This window comes from Vicugna pacos, chromosome 14, assembly GCF_048564905.1.
Source record: "Vicugna pacos chromosome 14, VicPac4, whole genome shotgun sequence".
In the NCBI taxonomy this organism is placed as follows: Eukaryota; Metazoa; Chordata; class Mammalia; order Artiodactyla; family Camelidae; genus Vicugna; species Vicugna pacos.
The window spans coordinates 10200314-10223085 of record NC_133000.1 but is presented as its reverse complement, the minus strand read 5'-3'; the positions used below and the strand labels follow the sequence as shown (position 1 = coordinate 10223085).

The following is a 22772-nucleotide window of genomic DNA, read 5'->3' as shown; positions in this document are numbered from 1 at the left end:
AGTTGCTCTTACTTTATTGACCCATATCAAACTTGGATTTGTTTTATTTTTTTAATGAAACTTTTATTTTAAGTCAGGACCTTTGTCTTATTTTTGAACAATTGATATTTGTACCTAAATAAGAACTTTACATTTGAGCTTGTTTAATTGTACTTTGTTGATTTTGATCCATCATTAAGTCTGTCCCTTTGGCTTCAGATTTTGATGTGTGTCATATTAGCCTTCCATTTTGTGTTATCTGTAGATTTAAAAGACATACCTTTTTTACATCTACACTTTTTTCCCACAGTCTTTCGTAAAGTCTAATCACATGCTTAACTGTTATAGCCTTTCCTCCCGGTTTACATTGCTCCAAGATTTAATGCTTATTAAGATTGGTGGGTCAGCTGTCTACAGCTCTTACCGTATTGTCATTTTTCACCTTTCAGTTTTGTCTTACCGGATCCTTCTCAGGGTTGTTGTTTTCCACACCTAGTTGTTAAATGTTGGTTCTAAGGTTTTAATCCATACTCCCTTTTCTACTTTTTGTGGATGTCATCTATATCTGTGGCTACAATTACCACCTGTATCTCAGGAACTCTCAAATCCATGTTTCCTCTTACCTTTTAATCTTCAGGCTCATACATTCCACTACAGCCATTCAGTCACCAAGTCTATGTTGTTTTTTTATTTCCATCCCTTTCACTCTAGCCTCATTACCACCCGAATAGATTTTCATTTTTCATCCAGCTCACAACTTGTTTCCTAACCAGTTCCTCTGTCTCTGGTCACTTAAACCCTTACAGCTCACGATGCAGTCTGCATTAGATCTTTCTAAAACAAAGATTTGGTCGTGCCATTCTCCTATTTGATTTCAAAATAAAGTTTAAATTCTTCAGCTTCACCTACAGGATTCTTCATAAATTAGCCACAACCCGTCTGCCCTTGATAGACTAATAAGCTGTTTCTATTTAAAATATTTAAGGTTAATATTTCTGAGAGCAGTTCTGAAGGCTGCATGTAAATTGAATTTTAGGCAGATTTATTAGAAAGTTGTGACTGAAATTTTGCTATAATTAGTGAAATCTTGCATCAGTGCCAGTGTGCTGTTTTGGTTTATAATACTGAATGCACTGGAGAATTTACTGAAAAGTCTCATTCAAATTGAAAATTGAATCCCACTGACTGACTTAGAGTATTCTTTATATTCATTTTTTTATTATTATTCAGTTGGTAGTGTTACTCAGTATGTAAAATCAGGGTACCAAGGCGGACTCCTTTTTCAGTACATTATTAAAAATAATGTGGTCTTTAGAATTGCATTGCATGTAGAAATACCATGAGTGCAGTTAGAGGAATCGGAATTAGGAAACATTCCAGATACTCAGAAGTGGAAGTTTATGAGTCTGGAGGATTTCCTGTACTTGAAAACACAGATATGGTCACATTCTTAAGTTACTATGTCACTTCCTTGCAGCTAACACAGTCCAGGAGAGAGAAGGCCTGAGAGAAGCCTGCTTGCGTTGTGGGCACACTTCCAGTGCTGAAACTGCCACTGCCCCTTTTTGTCTCTGAGTCTTAGCCATTGCCACCTGCTGATCGCTTTTGTGCCTGGGGCGTGGCTGACTATGAAGAAGGTCCCATGTCTTCTGCAACATCAGCAAATCCTGTGGAATGCTGAGGGGTTGCAAAGCAACAGGGACTGGCAGAAAATAGAATTTTTTCTGTCGGGTAAAATCAAGAGTGGCACAGATGTCAGCTTTGATAGGTGTAGGCTGTGCTGTGCTCTGGCTGGTTAAACATGAGGCGAAGGGCAGAATGAAATGTCATTCAGGAGCACAACAAGACTTGCATGTATTTCTAGCACAGCAGCTGGGAAAAAACCAAGCATAAACAAGCCAGTAGGATCACAAACCACTGTTCTAGGCCAGGCTAATAATAATAGAGGACTTGTTAATTCAGAAGACAGGTCCAGTGTTAGTGAAAAGTGTCCAGATACCAGTCACAAAGCACATAGGAAATTTCAGTGTGTCCTGTAGAAAACTGTAAAATTTTGCCTTTTTGTTCTTGTTTGTTGTTTAAGTGATCCTCTATTTGGGGAAGCTTATGGACAAGAAAAGCTTTAAAAGCCTGGTACTTAAAGCAGGTAAAGAGTAAGACAAGAGGTAGGGCAGGTTTTAGTGTCCTTGTATAAGGTCTCAAATTGTATGTTCTATGGAAATGGTATTACAAACACCATCAGCAGTATTGACTGTGGTCAGTAATGACTACTTTTGTATGGACTTCATAATTTCCCAAGCCCTTTTTTATTCAAGTGATGCTCAAGAAACTCTGAGGTGGGATAGAATAGGACTTACCATTTCACTCATTCAACAAATACTAGATGTCAGGTACTGTTCTAAGTACTTAAGATGCATTAATGAATAAAGCAAAGAGTTGCTTCTCTAATGGGGTTTATATTCTGGTGAGACAAACAGTAAGCAAAGCAAAAACAGTGGGTGTTAAAAAGTTACACAGTTTGTAGCAGGCATTAAGTTATAGAAGAAAGCAGTTTAAGGGAGGATTGATTGCCAGCCGGGTGGGGCATGTGGGATAAGGCTATGAAAATAGGATAGACACAGAGGATAAGAGCTGACTTGAAAAAAGTGAGGCAGTTAACCATGTGGATGCCTGGAGTGAGAGTAGTCTAGACAGATACCAGCCAGTGCAAAGGTCACAGGGCGGCACACGTGTGCTTGGTGGGTTCAAAGAACAGCAAGGTGGCCAGGGAGTCTGCAGGGAGCGGAGTGGAGTGAGGAGGAGTGTTGTAGAATCTCTGCTTAAAGGCAAACTCAGATTCCAGTAGTTCAGAAAACCATACCAACGTCTAGTTAAGGTAGAACTCAAAACCATGTATAGTGACTCTCGATTCTTTGTGTCCTACAGTTGTTTCAATGAAAATTCTCTTAATATTTCAGGAAGATAAAAAAGGAAATAATGACTAACAACCTTGATTACAATTTACATTTATTCTTCAACATAAACAGTCTTCATTACATTAATCTCAGCCTCAGTTTATTGTCACAGTGTTTTTGCTAACAGAGAATACAGCCTTGGCACAGTGTGATTTTATTCTTTACTGTGTTTTAAATTATTAATTAAATTGAACTTGACCTATGATTTTGCTTTTCAAGGATAACGTGACTTATTTAATACTAATTCAGAAGACTTTAATTTATGTTTGTAATCTCATCGTACTTTCTTTCTTTAAAGATACGGGCATACTGCAGGAGAAGCTACACACAATGCAGTAGATTCTGCCATCAATGTTGGTGTAACTGCCTACAATATTGACAACATTGGCATCAAAGCAATGGTGAAGAAAACTGCAAAACAAACGGGACACACACTCCTTGAGGACTATAAAATAGTTGATAACTCTAAGGGGGAAAATCAAAGAAGAGCAAATGTAAACGTGAAAGGGGAGAAAGATGAGCAGACAGAGGAACTAGAGAAGAATGGGGCAAAGAAGAAAGACAAATGATGGAAGTGCTGTGAATTGCCTATACCAAAGCCTTACAGATGGGTGCAGTTTTGTTAGATAGGCACATGTGGAATTCTGCACAGATTAACCAGGATTTTTAAAATGTATTCATTCCTACAAAGTGACTATTTCCAAAGCTCTTTATAGCATGTATTCTACTTACAAGGCAAAGAATCAGTATTCTTGGATCTCACCTTTAGAAGTAGTTACACTCTGATTTTTTCCCTAAATGTGGCTAAAATATTTTTGCAGTTAAAATAAGAATAATAGATGTGCTATATAAACCTTATTAAACCTAATGTTAAACTATTTTTGTATTTGCTGTCTTTCAGAAAGCAAAGTAGGAAATTATATATTTACATAAAATTTGGCGTTTAGTAATCTTAGTTCTGTTTGTATTGGGAAGAGTAACTTAAAATTGTCTCCTCTTTTTGCACTAACTGGATTTTTTTTTAGGTGCTTGTTGGAATTTTCAGCGTATAAGCTAAGCAAAAACTGTAATCATAAACTAAAAGAATTATAACATTTAAAAGACTTTCAAAACAAAGAATAGACTAATCATGAAAAATAAAATGAGGTTCTATAAAATTATGTTAGCTTATTTCTTTGTTAGGAAATATGATGGTCTTTTTTATTTAAAATGAATACAAATAGATTTTTAAGTCTGGATTTAGACTGTAATAGATTGATCTGTTAGGAGCCTAGGAAATTTGGGGGTATGGTTGGTACTGTATCTAAAGTCAAAGCAGCGTAATTGGACAAAAAAGTAGTCACTTTTACCATGTCTACTTCTGTTACGTTTTTCAAAAGGCTAAAATTTAATACGAGCTCAAATATAAACAGTTGCATTTATGGATGGTAAATGATTTTTATTTTGGGATTTTAGTTATTGGAATTTTATATATTAAAAAGCCAATAAATTAAATTATTGGAAAGATTTTATTCAGTTAGGCTAAAAAAATGTGAAGATTTTAGGCTTAAACAATGGTGGGTGGGCAGAACAGTGTCCACTTTGGCAGAAGACAGGATATTCACAGACCTATAAGCTACAAATATGTAAGTAAATAGCTAATGGCATTCTGTTTTTATTTAGTGATTTTAAAAGGCTGGTATTGGTTTTCGTAGTATAGTCTAATACTTCTGAACCTCCAGTTGCTGTTCTAATCTTTCTGAACTTCCAGTTGCTATTCCGTTTATTAGACTTTATTTGAAACTAAAGAATGTACTTTGTGAATAAACTGTCTTTGAATTACTTGGCCTCATTCACAGGTTTGTGTTTGAGAATTGAACAGGTTTGAACACAGAATTGGTGGAGCTTTTCCCTAGGGCCAAGGATAATGTACTAGTTGTTAAAATGGAAATAAAACTGGATTGGTAAATAGCTTCCAGTCAGTCTCTGCCTTATTTAGGTTTAGGTAGAATTGAGACAGGAAGGAAAGGGGCAGGGCACAGCCATATGACACATCAGTTAGCACCAAGATGGTGAGAGGTCTGACTTACAGTGGACCTTGAACGTCATTATATGCTCACTGTAAAATAATAGCATGGTAAATGGCACTCCCACAGGTGCCATGACAATTCAAAGCTAACCATGAAAGGTCAAAAAGAAGGCAGTGGCTCAATTCCTGGGAATCCCCCTCACTTCCCCTGAGTGGCTGGAATGATCCTTCACTTGTTAGCAAATGAAATAACCGAACCCATTAAAAACTAGCAAAATAGCACTGCATGGCCTCTCCACCTTCCTAGATGGCCTGCACTCTTCTATGGAGTGTGTTTCTACTTTGACTTCAAACACTCCCCCACCTGCCCACCTCATGGCCTCTCGGGCCTTCTGAGATGGCTGACACTCGGTCTACGGAGTGTGCATCTCAGAATAAATTTACTTTCACTCAACTATGGCTCGCTCTTGAATTCTTTCCTGTGGGAAGCCAAGGACCCTCACTTGATGGGGCACATCCCAGGAACTTGCCTGGGACCTAGAACATGGCCATCCTCTCATGCCCCATTTTTTTCTGTATCAGAATGACAAATAGTGGAGCCAAAATATTTAAAAATTACCTTTGAGCAGAAGTCAGCAAAATTGGATTTGTCAGCAGGAATCTAGTTGTCCATTTCAGTTCATTCCACTCTGTGCATGTGGTCGTGGGTTGCCTCTTCAGATCAATAGCTAGACAAAATTTTGGTAAGTATAGCTTCTATATTGTTAGAGTTCTCCAGAGAAATAGAACCAATGTTTATTATAAGGAATTGGTTCATGCAACTGTGGAGGCTGAGAAGGCCCCAGAGCTGCAGTCAGTGAGCTGGAGACGCAGGAGAGCCGATCCATTCAAGTCCGAAGGCCTGAGAACCAGGAGAGCCCATTGTGTATGTTCCAGTCTGAAAGCCAGGAGGCCTGAGACCCCAGAGTGCTCATGGTTCAGTCTGAGTTTGAAGACCAGAAAAGACCAATATACCAACTAAAGCAGGCAGGCAGGAAGAGTTCCCTCTTAGCCTTTCGTTCCATTCGGGCCTTCAGTTGATTGGATGAGTCCCACCCATTTTAGGGAGGGCAGTGTGCTTTACTCAGTCTACTCACTGAAATGTTAATCTCACCCAGATTAACATTTGGCCAAATGTCCGGACACCCTGTTGCCCAGTCAAGCTGACAAAATTAAGCATCACAGCTTCTTAGCCCAGTTTTCATTTGTTACAGGCCCGTCAGCTAGCTCTCCGTGGCTTTTTGAGATGCAACAAGTTTATTATCTGGAAAAACAACAGTTCTCAGTATCTACTGCTACCAGAGTGTTTCCTTCCTTTGCCCCCGCAGACTGTCACTGCCCCGCGCTGTACTGGGTAGTTTTCTGGCAGTTCCTCTAGGACCGTACTAGCTAGAGAAGTGATGATTGCTGGTACTTCTGTAATGCTTACTGTGAACCAGCTGTGTTCTGAGTGCTGTCACACAGATCACTCATTTTAGCCTCACAGCATTCTTACGTATACCATTCCAGTCTTCACTTCACAGAGCAGGAGACTGAGGTAGAGAGGTTAAGTAACTTTCCCAGGGTAGAAGGGAACAGTATGAAAGAAGAGGTCACACATGCCTCAGAAAGGAGGGACCAACAGATGCCTAGCTCACCCTCTCCTGGGAATATGGCGAAATCTACACTTACATACGGGACAAATCATACAGAATACCTACTGAACTTTGTCAGAATATCTCATATTGGAAATTCAAGGAAATCCTCACAAAAACCAGTAGAAGAAAAAAAAAGGAAATGGGTGCAGGACCTGCCCCCCAGGGAGGGAGCAGCAAAGGAGGAGAAGCGCCCTCACTCTGGGACCGCCTCTATAGCAGGGAGGTCAGAGGGGACAGGAAGCTCCGGAGGCTGGTAGGAGAAAGCAGCAGCCACTTGGCAGACAGAACTGAGAAACCAGAACGGTTCCCTGTAATCCCTAACCTGATAAGCGAGCCAGCGGGGCTGGGCCGGGGCTGGCTGCTTGAGCCCGGCGCAGCCCCAGAGTAGCCCAGCAAGAGGGCTGGGGCTGACCGCACAGAGGCAGCCTCAGGCCACTGGAGTGTGGTGCAGTCTGAGGCTGCAGTGTGCAGAACAGAACAGCCTGGGACCCCCACGGAAAGGACCACTGCTGGTGCGTGTGGTGGGGAGGGGCGCAACTCAACTAGGTCATAGCCGCCTACACTGACAGCCCAGAGGACGTTACTTGGCACCATTGCTGGCACGTGCTCTCACAAGAAGAGAGGCAGGGTTCAGACACAGCCAACTTCTCGGTTTGCTCTGGAGGGGCACAATCACCGGCGCACGGCTCCTGGGCAGCAGAAGGGCTGAAACCTGAATCCAAAACGAGAGGTCCCACTACTTTGGAGCCGCGCCTCTGAGACAGAGGAGTGGAGTTCTGGCCCACAGTGGTGGTGGGTTTGGCTTTAAGAGCAAGCCTGCCTACCATATGTGGGCCCAGGACTGGGGTCTGGGTGACCCCATGGCACACGGTGGAACCAGGTGTGTGACTGCACATGCACAACAGCAGATCTTACTTCCTGGCGTTTTTTCGTGGATCTGCAGTGGTGGCTCTGCAGGCACAGAAGCTGGGGGACACCAGAGCGGGCTGTCAACGTTACTGCAGCTGAGGTGGGGACAAGAGCAGCATCAACAAAATGTATTTTGTAAGCCCACATAACAAGTGACAGACACCACCACAGAGGGCACTTCCTGGGAAACATGTGTGGAGAAATGCTCAGTGGGTCCTCTTCCAGTGGAAGTGCGCCAATCCCGCCTACCACACCACAGCTCAGAAACGTGTAGAAGCCTCTATTCCACCAGCAGGGGACCAAACCTGGTACTTGGCAGGGCTGTGACAACCACAGCAAAGAGGAGGCCCTGCCCAACAACTAGGGCAGGCTTTGGTCACCACAGCACAAAGCACACTCTCAATCAAGGGGATAACAGCCAGCACACATGGAGGAAAGATGCGGCAACCATCCATCCTAAGAACAGCCTTCACAGCAAAATTATTAGACAGGAACATGACACAGGGATGCTCCCACTCTAAACAACAACAACAACAACAACAACAACAACAACAACAACAACAACAACAACTGTTTAAGACCACGGTAGATAACTGTTACGCCTAAATTCATAGAGCTAAAGAAATACAAGTAAAATGAAGACACAAAGGAACCATTCCCAATTAAAAAACAAAGTCCCCTGAAAGAATGAACAATGAAATAGGCCTCAACAGTCTACTATAACCTGAATTCAAAAAGGAGGTGATAAGAGCACTGAAGGAAATAAGAGAGACTATCAATAGAAATGCTGAATGCTACAAAAAGGAAATAGAAACTACAGAGAGGAGCCAATTAAAATAAGAAAACTCAACTGCTGAGATAAAAGCTGAGATAAATGCTGTCAAAAGCAGACGAGATTTTTTCAGTCAAGATGGCAGAGTAATAGGATCATAAGCTCGCCTCTCCTTGTGACTATAACAAGAAAGAAAGAAAGAAAATTACAGGCCTCTATCACTGCTGAACACAGTGCAAAAACCCTCTACAAAATATTAGCAAACAGAATCCAACAACAAATAAAAAAGAGCATACATCATGATCAAGTTGGATTCATCCCAGGAGCACAAGGATGGTTCAACATATGCAAATCAATCAAGGTGATATACCACATCAACAAAAGAAAGGACAAAAATCATATGATCATCTCAACAGATGCAGAAAAAGATCTGATAAAATTCAAAAACTCTTACCAAAGTGGGTATAGAGGGAACATATCTCAACATAATAAAAGCTTTTATGACAAACCCACAGCCAGCATAATAACTCAACAGTGACAAAGTGAAATCTTCCCGCTAAAATCTGGAACAAGACAAGGATGCCCCATCCTCACTACTTCTATTCTACATAGTATCAAAAGTCACAGCCACAGCAATTAGACAAGAAAAAGAAATAAAAAGGATCCAAATTGGAAGAGATGAAGTAAAACTGTCACTTTATGGAGATGACATGATACTATATATAGAAAACCCTAAAAGCTCCACACAAAACTACTAGAGTTGATAAAAGAATTCAGCAAGGTTGAAGGATGTAAGATTAACATATACAAATCAATAGCATTTCTTTACACTAACAGTGAAATACCAAAAAAAAAAAAAAAAAAAAAAGAAAGAAATAATCCCCTTTAAAACTGCATCCAACAAAATACTTAGGAATAAATCTGACCAAGGAGATGAAAGACTTACATATGGAGAACTACAAAACACTGATTAAGGAAATTAAAGATGACTTAAAGAAATGGAAAGATATTCCATGCTCTTAGATTGGAAGAATTAATATTGTTAAGATGGCCATATCACCCAGAGCAATCTAGGGTTTAATGTGATCCCTAGAAAATTACACAGGAAAGTTTTCACAGAACTAGAACAAATAATCCTAAAATTTATATGGAATACACAAAAGACCCAGAAGTGCTAAAGCAATACTGAAGAAAAAGAATGAAGCAGGAGGAATAACCCTCCCAGATTTCAGACAATACTACAGAGCTACAGTAATCAAAACACTGTGGTATTGGCATAAAAACAGACATATGGATTAATGGAGCAGAAAAGAGAGCCCAGAAACAAACCCACAGACCTTATGATATCATTCATATGTGGAATCTTAAAAAAAAAAAAGACACAAATGAACTTATTTATAAAACAGAAACAGACTTATAGACATCTAAAATAAACTTCTGGTTACCAAGGGGGAAAGGGTTGGGAAGGGATAAATTGGGAGTTCAAGATTTGAAGATACTAACTACATAAAATAGATAAACAAGATAAACTGTATAGCACAGGGAACTATATTCAATATCTTATAGTAACCTATAATGAAAAAGAATATGAAAACAAATGTATGCATGTATGTTTGAAACATCATGCTGTACACCAGAAATTAACACAATATTGTAAACTGACTGTACTTCAATTTCAAAGAAAGTAAGAAAGACAGAAAGACACACACACACAGACAGAAAGAAAGAAAGACCTACATTGTAAAATGATTGTTAGGCCAGGCATCTTGTCTTTCTTAAACAAGAGTTAGATGGAGAAGACAAATGGTCTTTATAGATTTCCTTTTATTCCAGCTGCTTATCAATTGTTTTTACTACAATTCCATGGCTTGATAGTTGGTAGAAAATTTCTTTGAGATGTTAACAAAATAAGTCATCAGTCCTAGATTTTGGTGATAGTGTGAGCTGTTTCCTTTTCCTTTGTCTTCATTGGCATTTTAGGGTAAGCTAAGAAAAGCCAAGCTTCTCAAGTAAGTCTTATAAATAATGCTGTGCTCAAACAGAAATTCATTCTTTGGTGTACTTGCCAAAATCAAGACTTAAATGTTTTTAAAAGACTTCCCAATGGATTTTGCTATTTTGTGTTTATTTTAGCAACAGAAATGTTCAAAAGAGAACATTTTGTTTTCTGAATAGCCTGTTTTTCTTCAAAAAAATTTTTATATTTGCAATATATTTTAAAGATCCAGAAATATGAATAAAAACAATTTTTAAGAACACAGATCAGATGAAAAATAGAAACCCCAAATAATGCCTTTAAATGTATTCTATGCTAAAAGTTATCATATGTGGAGAAACAACTTGGCCAACCTGGAGGCTATTCATTGGAGGAAAAAGTGATTGGCGGGGAGAAAGTGTTCTCTCCCCACCTCCTCTAAGTCCCTCCCGCCATGTATTCTGTCCACATTTAGAAGACAAATTTGTTAGCCAGCTGAAGAGCAAATTGCTAAAGTGCTCTCAAGAAGCAAGATTATTGAGATAAAGGATAAGGTCCCAGCATTTGCATGTTTAAAATGTCTCTGGTTAATAAAACACACACTTGTTAGTAAAACAAAAACTAGTTAATAAAGAGAGTACAGGATTTGCCATGCCACAGGACTACTGACATATTGACAAGAATTCTTTCTTTTGCACTTTTCAATTAAACTGTAGGCTCTTTGAAATCAGTGAATGTCTTTAGCATCTCTTACATCATTTTGTATAAAATAAACTCTCAATTGCTATTAATTGAACTAATTCCTCAAAATGCTTAAAATTCTCTTTTGCCCACAAATCCGGGTAGTTCTTTTGGATATTAAACTATCAGTCCAATGTGTTACTATGCTAACATTCTATTTAAAACAATTTCAAACCTCCCATGCTTAAAACTTCCCAATACAGAGATCCGCCAAATTGCCAGTCTCTCTTCTCTCCTTAAAACCCACTTTCTAACTGATGACTTTCCTTCATTCCAGCGTCTATCTTGCAAATAATTTTATGGTTTGTTTTATACAAACTGTTAAGTATAGCAACAAGTTAGTTTTGTCAACTTTAATAACATAATAGTTACTTTACCAGCAAAAGTGAGTTTATTCGGGAATAGCCAGAGGAACTGCAATTGGGATATATGAACGATGGTGGACCACAGGCAAATCCAGAGAACAGGGAAGGGAAACTTGGTTTTATAAGAAAAAGAGGGGAGTTGGGAGGGGCTGTGATAACCAGAGAGCTGGGAGTACAAAGTATGAAGGTTTCTCATTGGTTGGGCTCTTACAGTCTCTGTCTGGGCGGCCAGTCTAAGGAGAAAATTTTTCCTCTTGCAGAATAGTAGAGACACCTTCCTGTCCCAAATACAGATTAGGTCTCCTGTTGAGGATGCATTGAGGCTGCATGGCAGAGTGTGTGAGCTCCTCCTAAAGGCCTATCTTGACTCCAGTGTTAAACATGGTTTCTTGAATTCCACGGTTTCTAGTATTTTCCCCATAAATTATTAATTTTCCAGAAATTTCCAGTAAGCAGCAACCAAATGAAGTAAGTACTAACCAAATGCTTTTATGCTTCCCCCCCAATCTATTTCCTTCTATACCTATGTAACCAATACATATTTATTAAACTCTACTACTAAGGGTCACTCTTCTCAGCACTAAAACAGTAAATAGAACAAAGGAATTCTTTACCAGACCCTTGTGCTGATTTCTGTCAGAAAACATGCTCCCGTGCTCACACTTCTCAAGTTGACTCAGGGTACGGAAAACGTACCAGAGAACTCTGAGGTAGTCAGTTGCTTCTACCCTAAGATGGATGGGAGCCAGGAATGAAACTAAAACACAGATATACCAGAGACAGAATGCAAAACTTGCAGTTACAACCACTAAACTTCTGTTGTGGTGGGGCTGGGTCCGTGGATTTGCCTGAATTCAAAGACAATCTGGACTGGAGGCTGAGAGTCAAAGTTCAGGCAGTGCCTTGTTAGGGCCTGTTCCTCCTCAGACTCTCCTAACCAAAGCCTCTGCTGCTAGGTTAACTTAGGTAAGAAAGACACACCTGTTACGGCATCCAGCATTTCCCTATCAAGGGTGGAGAGTAACGTGAGCATCGGGGGTGGGTCAGTGTTCAAGAAAGCAACCAAGGCCAACAGCTCTCGACCCCTCCACACTCAGTCACGCGGCCGACCCGCCCTACCCCCCCCACCCCCTCACCCTGCCACCCCCCCCACTACCCCCCATGCCCCCTACCCAGCCACCCACCCCCACCCCGCTTCCCCCGCCATCCCTGAGCAAGTCTTCCCCCTCCAACTGTTTGGGGAAACAGCCCTTGTGAGACGCTTTTCTCCAGGAGGCGTTCCCAGGACAGAGAACCCTCCGCGTTTGAGCTGCCCCGGGCGGCCCAGCAGGTGCCCCGCCCCCGCCCCGCGCCCGCGCGACGCGCTGTGACGTCACCGGGAGGCGCCGGGCGGCGACTGCGAGTGGGTCTCCCTGACGACAGCTGAGACCATGCTCCCACTCTCCCGGTGTCTGGGTGTTCCCTCAGGTCTGGTGTTCTTGGCTGGGTGCAGGGACGGGTGTGGGTGGCCTCTGATCTGACTCTATGGAGGAAGGAAGAGGCGACAACTTCGAAGGCGTGAGCATCGACCTCCTCAAACTGGAGTTACTGGAAGAAATGCACCTGAAGTGAGTTTGGAGGGCGGCGCGCGCCCCCGCGCCCGGTGTAGGGTCACGTCCGCGCCGCCTCCCCGAGGCCCGAGGGCCTGCCCCACGGTTCAGGGCCGCGGCCACCGAGGCCGATGTGACACCTGCAGTGTGATGAAAACCTGGGCAGAACTGGGGACACCAGAAAACTGTTTCACGGGAAAGACTCATCTCGCTCTTGTATTTGGTATTATAAATAGGCAGGCTCTGAGATAGGATGGTCTACCTTCGGGATCAAGTCAAATTGAGTGTATTGTGTGCATATATCGCTGAAATTGTGTTTGCTTTTGAGGCTCCACTGAATTCAGGTTTTCTGTTTCAAATTCCAAAGGTTTCGTTTAGTTATGCTTCCCTTTCATCCCTTTAGAAGAACTTAAGAATTAGTGACATTTTGTAAAAATGATGCCTCTACTATATATATACTTCTTAAATACTCAATGTGAGTACTTCTTAATAATTATTTGAAACATTTTAAATATTTTTTAAAGATAACCCCATCCCCACTCGCAGACCCCAGGAGAGCTAGACTCTGCGATGAGTCCTTAAAGCTCCCTGTGCCTTCCTCTGTTACAGCTCCAACCACACTTTTAATCGGCTGGTTATTTCTTGGTCTGGTATCAGACCTAGCATTTTGAGGACAGGTTCCTTATTCTCTGAAGCCGTAGAGTGTAGGAGCAAGTACTTTAGAGGAATCCTGCATAAATTCAAGTCCCAGCTCTTATCTCTCAGTAACTGCATGATCTTGGGCAAGTTAATGAACCTCTCAAGCTTCAGTTTTCTCAAGCCTGAGATTGATGTAGTCTCACACATCTCACACATCTTATGGTTGTGGCCAGAACTGAGTGAAATGTATGTAAACCACTTAGCATTGGCTTGTATAAACATTCAGTGAAAGTTAACGTATTGCTTTTGTTCTGTTCACTTACTGTGGTATCTTCAGCACTTAGCACAACGCCTTTAACATAATAGGCATTCAAAAATATGTATTGAATAAATGATTCTGTCATCATATTTGGATAACTAGTATGTGCTTACTGATGTCCTAAATAGATGATCTCTGGAATGCTATTTGTGTGTCTGGGGGTGGGGGTGGGGAGGTGTGTTTTCTTTTTTAATTAGTGTTTCTTTTTTCCTCTTTGTTTCAGTTTGTCAGTTGTTACCTGTTGCCCTAGCTATTCCTTTCTATAATAATTTGCAGCTCATTTGCTGGGCTTTGAGGAAACAGATGACCAACTTCTGGGGTTAAAGTTAAGCGTAAAGGGTTTTTAATGGTTACCTGGGGGGCTTTGAGCTTTAGTGCATATTAGTGTCCTGGACCCAGGTAATCAGAAGCCCTCATTTGCCTGATTCCTGATTCTCAGCCATGCCTTCAGTAAGTGATATTTCATAATAAGTTGTTTCTGAAGTAGTGGTGGGTTACTATGTAGTATTCTTTTCAGGTTATTTTTAATTGAATTATAATTAACAAAATGTGTTTAATAATAGGGATATAGTGCAACTCTTGGTGCTTGAAGTAAGACACAAGATAGCAGAACTGGAAGCCAAGCTCAATACTGACGATGAAGGTATACAAGTAAATATTTTTATTTATGACTCCTGTATAGTTATTGTTCATTTTAGCAAGATACCTGTAGTACATTAAATTACATACTTGGAATAATAGTGCCAAGATATCATTGCTTTTGGCAGCATTAATAATAATTTAATACAGAGGCTTTAAAAACTGATATTTCAGAGTGTCAAACCTGTTACTTTATAATTATGCATCTACGTATGAGTTCAAAACGTTCATTCTTCAATTAGCAAAACCTTTGATACATGAGATCATTACATTATTTCTGTAGTAGATAATAAGCTATCACAAGTTTTCTGTTTAACTCAATACCCTTCATATCATAACTGCTAGATTTGGGGTATAACCTTAAAACCCTTATCTAGGTTTTGGCTGTTTGTTTGTGTTAGAAAAATGGGGAAGGGGCAGGTGGGTGTTACACACCAGCACACATCATGCACACCACACACAGGCACATACCCATATATCTTTAAAATTTATAATGTATGTAAGACGTTAATTCATTACACAAACATTGAGATCCTGCTGTATGTCAGTACTTTGAATGGAAGACCTTTATTTTCCCTTTTTTAAAGTGTTTCCCTATTGGGAGGAAGTGTCAAAGTAAAATATGAATAAGAGAAGTGACACTGCTTTGTCCCAAGGCTGAAGTAGCTTCCTGTATCTGCATATCTGTATCTTAGATAAAGCTGGTTCTGTGAGGGCAGACTATGAATACACTCGAGCAGTTGCACTGGCAAGAATTTCCTCATCGATCTAATTACAGACAAAACAGGTCATGCTCACAGATACACACAATGCAATAACTATGCCCACTAGTGAAATGTAAGCTCATCAAATCCTATTATCAACAACTCTTCTCACGGTAAGGAGCTGGTATGTAGGTATAAAGGGAAAAGGTAAAATGGTAGGCGAGACATTTCTTTCCTCAGTGGGCCAAGCTAAAGCCCAAGGTGAAGGCAGAAACTTTATCCCTTCTTCAGCATCAGCTAAGGCCAGGAACTGTGTCAAGTGAGGTAGTTATTATTATCCCCATTTATGGGGAAATGAAATTCAGGAATTCAAGTAACTTGCGAAGGTCACATAGCCAGGGAGTGGCAGAGTCATTTCACCCTAAATCATCTGTCTACCATGACTGCCTGTTACCATGACGACTGCTGTCACCCACAGCAGCCCTCAGTACTTCTGGTTCTCTACTGCTGCATAGCCATCCACCGTATCATTTAGGGGCTTAAAGAACACATTATCTCTCACAAGCCTGTAGATCGACTGAGTTCATCTGGGAGGTTCTTAATTAGGGTCTCTCATGTGTTACAGGCAGATGTAGTCTGGCGCTCAGTCATCTGAAGTTTCAGCTGGGCTGGACATTGCAAGATGACTCTCTCATGGCTGGCAGCTCATTCTGGGTGTTGGCTGGGATCCCAGCTGGGACTGCCCATCAGAAACGGCTGCACATGGCTCTTGTAGCTTTTGCTTCTCACCACATGGTACCTGGGTTCCAAGAGGCTATGTCCCAGGAGCAAGCATTCCAAAAGGCACAGTGACAGAAACTGCCAGGCCAGCTAAGAGCTACTCCCAGAACTGGCAGTGCCATTTGCTCTATATTCAGTTGGTCAAAATGGACACAGATTCAAGGGGATGGAGAGGTAAATTTCACTTGTCAAGGTCACATTACAGAAGAACATGTGGGATGGGTCATATTATGCAGTCACCTTTGGAAAATACAGTTGGCCCCAGGAGGCATAATGCCTTTTGAGGAGAATTCTTGAGTAACTGATAAAGATGGAACATAGAGTGTAAGGAGAATGTGACAGGAGATGAGATTAAGGTTTATAAAGAAGAAGTGGAAGTCTTTAATTTGATGCCATTGAATTTGTATTTCTCCTGAAGGCAATGGGATAGTACTAAAGGAGTTTTTAAATAAATTTGTTATTGTTTAACATTATAAAAGTAGTACATGGACAGGAGACAACTACGGATACATCTGTTTAGGTAAATCTTTCCTACTTTCCACTCTTGCCTCAAATCTCACCACCTCTCTCCCCTTTCTCTCAGCTAATGAGCTTACCTACCTCTTTCAAAGAGAAACGAGAAGCACTCAGAAGAGGGTTCACACGTTCCTACCGAGAAAGCCACTCACCTGCCTGTGTCTTCGCGCATCCTCTTCCCTCCCTCCGGTCCCCCTGCATGTTCTGTCCTTGCTCTTATCTGAGGTTAATCCCTCCAGTTGTACAATAGAGGCCATCTACTCTCACCTCAAGGATATCACCTCAGCCCCTGTCCTCTCTCTTTCCTGAGCATCTGTTTTCCCTGCTCTGCTGGAGCATCCCCAAACAGCATACAGTCATGCTCAGTTTATTTTATCTAAAAAACAAATGGCAAACCTTTTGGCCCCACATTTCCCCTTCTACTGTTATCCCTTTCACCTTTCACTGCTTCATGTACAGCAAAACTCTTCAGTAGAATAGCTTTTTAAAAAATTTTTCCACTCTTACCTGTTTAATTCTTGTTTAATCTACCTAGCTTGTAACTGGATTAATTTTTAGGCAGAACAGCAAACACAACCAACTTCACAGGGCTTCACAATTCCCATAGTGGCCCTTTCACGCCCTTTAGGACTCATAGGAAACTATATACAAAAAAGTGTGGTTTCTGTTTTAATTAAATCTGAATTTCATCATTTTAAAGCTCAGTGACAAGACAAAGAACAGGAAGGAGAATATCCAGGTAACTTAAAATTGAGAAGAGTCAGTATTGGTGTAGAGCTTTAAGTGCATTTTTAAAAATCAAAACCTCTTAACTACCCTTTGAAAAAGTATTACCTCATTTTATAGATGAAAAATTGAGGCTCAAACGATTCTAAATGTCTTTTTCAAGGCTACAGAGGCAGGGAGGAATAGATCTGGAATTTGAATCCAGGCTTTCTGACATCAAATCTCACACTCTTAGCCACTACTTCTTTCCAGTTAAGTTTCTTAAGTTTGCCTCTCAACTTTTTTCATGGAAGAGAGAACCTTAATTTGCTGAGGCTCTGGGACACTGTTCATCTAGGGATAGAAATGGGCTGGATTTGCTCAGCATAAGCAAGACCGTCTCATTCTCTCTTGGACTCACTTCAGTTGGAAGTGTCATCTCTAATCGACTGAAACTGTTCTTGTCAAGGTCACCAGTGACTTTCTATTTGCTAAATCCAGTGTCATCTCTCAGTCCTCATCTTGACTTCCCAATGGCATTGCTACGATTCATCACCCTCATCTCATCCTTGAAATCCTTTGCTGACCTGATTCCTGGGACACCATGCACTCTTGGTTTTCTTCATACCTACTGGCTACTCCTCATTCCTCTTCATCTTGATCAGTTCTAAGAACTTGGAGTATTTTCTTTGATGCGCACACCCACTACTCAGGTGATCTCATCTGATCATATGGTGTCGAATGCCCCTGTATACCAGCAGCACACAAATTTACATCTGCATCCCGGGCTTCTCCTTTGAGCTCCTTTTCAGTCTTCATTTTACAGGCTGGTTTCTAGTTCAAAATCCTTTGGCTATGAAGATACATGTTAGTAGGTCAAGTAGTTTTTTTTTAAAACTCATTAGTGAATGCTAAAAAACGTTTTGGTAAGAATTCAATTTGTCCTTTTTTAAGGAAAAAATTTCTGTTTATCCTGAATTTGCATAATACTTAATGATAAAACATTAAAGGCATTCCCGTTCTTGGAAAAAAGCAAAGATAGCTCCTGCCACCATTAAAACTTAATATTGTTTTGAAGGTTCCAGTCAAGCAATAAAATATGAAACAGAAATAAGAATTATATTTGTTAGATAGGAAGAGATAAAATTATAATTTTGAACTTTTATTATCTGGTATCCAGAGCTTTCCAGAAGATGAATTGAAAACCTAGTATACTAGTGAAAAATTATAAAATGGTTTGATACAGTAGTAGAAAAAAATTTTATTAAAAAAAAAAGCAATAACCAGTTAGAAAATAGGGATTTAAAAAAAAATTGCACCAACAATTCTAACCTAAATCATAGAATATCTGACAATATCCTTGATAAGAAATATCAGGAAGTATTCAGGACCTATATGAAGACAGCAGAAGACTGTGACTACATGGGAGTAATAACCATTCAGCTGGAATTCTCACCTTATTCAACATAAGGGATTTCATACTGGAGAGAAACCCTAAAGTAAAATGAAACTGGGAAATTTGTTATTAAGGTTTTATAAGAGGGACATAGACTTTTCCTATATGGGAGAATTGGATGTTATAAATATGCTCATTCTCATCAAATTAATTTATTGATATATAATTCTCATTAAAACAAGTATTTTTTTCTTACCTTCAATAACTGACTCTAAAGTTAACTGGATGAATAACTAGACAGGGATAACTGGTAAGAAATTGGGGGTGAGAGGACTCCTACAAGATATAATAAAGCTATAATCATTAAAACTGGAAACAAATGAATAGAACAGAGTAGATAGTGTGTTAGTTTGTTAGCGCTTCCATAACAAAGTACAATGGACAGGCTGGGTTAAACCACGGAAACAACTTTTCTCACGGTTATGGAGACTGTAAATCCGAGGTCATGGTGTTGGCAAGGTTGATTTCTTCTGAGACCTCTCATCTTGGCTTGTAGATGGCTGTCGTCTTCGTGTCTTCACCTGGTCTCCCCTCTGTACCTATCTGTGCCCTCATTTCTTCTTATTAGGAGTCTAGTCATATTGGATTAGGGGAACCATATGACCTCATTTGACCTTAATGACCTTTTTAAAGGTCCTGTCTGTACATTATAGTCACAAATGTTCAGGCTGTATGTCTCCCTGCTCCCTGCCCTTCCCTCCTGGCCTTGCTGCTGACTGACAGTAGGGACTGTGTCTATTTTAGTTTTTATCCCTGTTGCCTAGTGCAGTGCCACATAGTAGGCTCTTTCCTTTCCTTGTTAACATTTTCTGATTTTACAAAGTCTTTTCAAATGAACGTAATTCCATCACCGTAATCACGATAAATGTAGTGAACAACACAAATATGACTGAAATATTAAAGTCCATGTAGGGTCAAGTTTCAGTCCATTCAACTGTGTTCTTTTTTAACACTTTAAAACTTATTATTTGGCATTATTGTTTAGTTGAGCTTTGGTTTTTTATTTTTGTTAATATGCTACCTATGTTTGGGAAAAAAATCCATATTTGAAAGATAGGCCTCTACCTAATTATCTTTTGCTTTATGAACTTCTCCTTTCAAGGTCAATTCATAAAATTGACCATGAGTCAAACTTCTACATTTTTTAAATTTTGGGTTTGCTTTTGCTTTTTGTTGTACTGATTCTAGCCAAGATCCTTCTCTGATATTGCAAAGCAATTTGATATTTTCCCTTCGAAAGTACAGTACAAGTTTTTTTTGTTTGTTTTTAGAGTTACTACAAAAGCTGTGGTTTCATGTGGTTTCATACTACTCGGGTATTTTTTTCCCCCCAAGAGACACAAATGTTTCTGTTAAATTTTTATCCTCATAAATAGTCTCTAGTATAATAATGGCTTATTATATCTTAGGCTTGGATAGGTTGGCTGTTGTGCTCAAGGTCAGGGATGATTTTTTCTGGCACCATGTTTATTGTGGTCATCTAATCACAGCACATCTCTTACTTGGACTGGTTTCAGATGGCTTTGAACGTCCCGTAGTATCAAGATTATTCCAAAAACTTGCTGTTTTGAACTGCTAATCTTATTCTCAGTTGAAAGCATAATTTAAACCTTACTGCATTTTAAAGACAGATGAAAAATGATTTTTCAAAAATTTTGCAAAAATTGCAAACCTTAGTGTTTTCATTACTTCTGGTTTATCACAGAACAAGTGTGGCAGGGAAAGTAAAACTCAGTGTGGTCCTTTTTTAGGAAAGAAAACGGTTGATAAGTAGAAAGCTGACTGGATTTGTGGGAGCCAATGCTGTTATGTGAAAAGAAAACAAAAATGTTATTAATCTCCAGTTTTTTGGGCCTCCATCCAGTTGTTAAGCATTTGGATTAATGACTTTGGACTTCAGCTGGGGAGGGCATTCCTGCCCCTCTCCTTGTAGACTACATTTGCTTAGAGATGAGGGCAAAGGCAGGTTGAGGCAGAGTTGAGGAGGCTGGCAGTGGTGTGAGCTAATAAGTCTTTCTGCTTAGACTCCCCAAAAGACTATTATGTAGCAGAAGTTGTCCCATGTATGTAAAGAGCATCTAAAGTTTAGAAACATGCCATCTTTTTTCTCTCTGCAAAGTATGATTTTCAAGACTCAAAAAAAAAAATTAGCTTTGGACCTTGTAGCTGAAAAAGGAGGTTTTAATTCTAGGCTGTATCCTCCCAGAGCAATAAGACAAATGTTTTGGCTTCAGTAGCTAAAGGAATTTATTGGGGGGGGGGGTGCTGCTTAAGGATAAGAGAAGATGCCTATATAGATAGCCAAATATAAACAGTGTTACTGTAGCACACTTTCAAGTCAGAACAAACTGGGTTGAAACCCCAGTTCCCCCTTGATTAGCATGTCATCCTAATAATGTTATTTGACATCTCTGAACCTTGGTTTCCTCATCTGTAAAATGGGTAACTGAGTTTTTGTCACTGAGGATTAAATTAGTTAACATATGTAAGGCATTGTATGCTTTTAACATAGCAAACAGAATTGGTAGTTGTTAAACAGGCCAGAATTCTTTTGCAAAGGAAAAAAATGAATAGGACTTTGGATGGGAAGCTAGTACTATTTAGGCTGTAATATATGAACGTTCTGAGTTCCAAGGAAAGAAACGTGTTCCTGATATTTTGTCTGATAGAATCCCTCATAAGGATACATGGGGAACTAAAGGACAGTTGTGGCAATGAGGTCCGGCTGGGTGGTAATGTGTGAGGGTAGCATCCATAAAGATCCTAACAGAGAATGCGCACTTAGACACTAGTTCACTCTAGTTCATCTGTATTGCTGGTAAAGTCCAGTCTAGCAACAGAGTAGTGTTGGCTTAATGAGTAAATGAGAGGAGGTGAGGTGATCTTGTGTCTTCCCCTTTTCACTCAGGTGGTGAATGGAAAAGTTGTTATGAGACACAACTTGAACTAAATGATCAACTAGAAAAGCAAATTGTTTCTCTCAAAGAAAAAATGGAAAAATTCCGAGGAATTCCTTCAGATACAGAAGCAACTATATATATGTTTTAGAAGTTGAATTAAAACTGATAAAACATCAGTTGCTCATATTTGCTTTATTGTAGACAGACTGTCTTCTATTCGTGTCTATGAACAGATGCCAGTGGTGAGTAAAAGATGGTTAAACAAAAGGAAGAATTGAAGGAAATTATGTATATTCTTCCCCGACGGATTCTAAACAGTAGTTTAAAGACCGTAGCAAGGTCCCAATGTTTTGTTCATCGGGGCTGTTCCTAGGATTTTAGGAATAAAAGAGGCCTTCAGCTTAATCTCTCCCCTGCAAATCTGGGCAGGGATTCTGTCACAGGCACAAACAAAACAGAAGTGAAAGGAGCTCAGAGGTCAGGCTGGGGGAAACCTGAGTGTGTGTCTATTCCCTGCAACCTAAAAGAGCTTATTTAACTCAGAAATACCTCTCTCACACCCATCTAAAACAGTTTCATGCAGGTATACACTCACACATACGTCCACATTCATGCACACACACACACACACAGAGTATATATAAAATCTAACAACAGAGAATCCATAAATTACCCTATAACCCCACTGGGCTGCTCCACCTACTTTTTCTTTTGGTTACCCTAGTGACATCTTTCTTTGAAAGTTCATTTTAATCCCTGATAAATAAATTTATGTTTTATACTTTACAAAGCACATTCGTTTGTTTTTCCTTCAATCAGATATTTGTCCTTTAAATTGTAGAGGAGGACCAAAGCGTGAGTGTTACGTTGGACTCTTGCTGAATTTTTATTTCAAAAATACTCAGAAAAACATGGAAGTCTTGTAAATAAATCAAGGGTACTTTGTATGAAAATGAAAGTAAAATACTCAGCTTAATTGGCAGGTCTTAACATTACACTAGTAATAATAATAATTTGGCCTTAATTAAACATATATAATCTACAAATTATTTTCAGTCTTGCAACAACCCCATGACATAAAATTTAATGTTGTTCCCTTCCGTACATGTGATTCTAAGCTTAAAGAGATTGGTTTAGTCAGTTTCA

General features: G+C 39.9%; 2 protein-coding genes across 4 annotated transcripts in view; both read left to right on the top strand.

The window, feature by feature from the left end:
• The window catches only part of SPART (spartin), a 31578-nt gene extending 26824 nt beyond the window's left edge, over positions 1-4754 (top strand). For all 3 annotated transcript variants that reach the window (XM_072976132.1, XM_072976130.1, XM_072976131.1), the window contains one exon: positions 3232-4754. In XM_072976132.1, coding sequence (XP_072832233.1) covers positions 3232-3502 — 271 coding nt within the window. In that variant the 3' untranslated portion in view covers positions 3503-4754. The remainder of the gene's footprint in view (positions 1-3231) is intronic.
• An 8023-nt stretch (positions 4755-12777) lies between these two features.
• The window catches only part of SOHLH2 (spermatogenesis and oogenesis specific basic helix-loop-helix 2), a 75029-nt gene continuing 65034 nt past the window's right edge, over positions 12778-22772 (top strand). The window contains exons 1-4 of the mRNA XM_072975905.1: positions 12778-12986; positions 14490-14569; positions 21635-21743; positions 21826-21868. Of these exons, the coding sequence (XP_072832006.1) occupies positions 12904-12986; positions 14490-14569; positions 21635-21743; positions 21826-21868 (315 nt within the window). The 5' untranslated portion in view covers positions 12778-12903. The remainder of the gene's footprint in view (positions 12987-14489; positions 14570-21634; positions 21744-21825; positions 21869-22772) is intronic.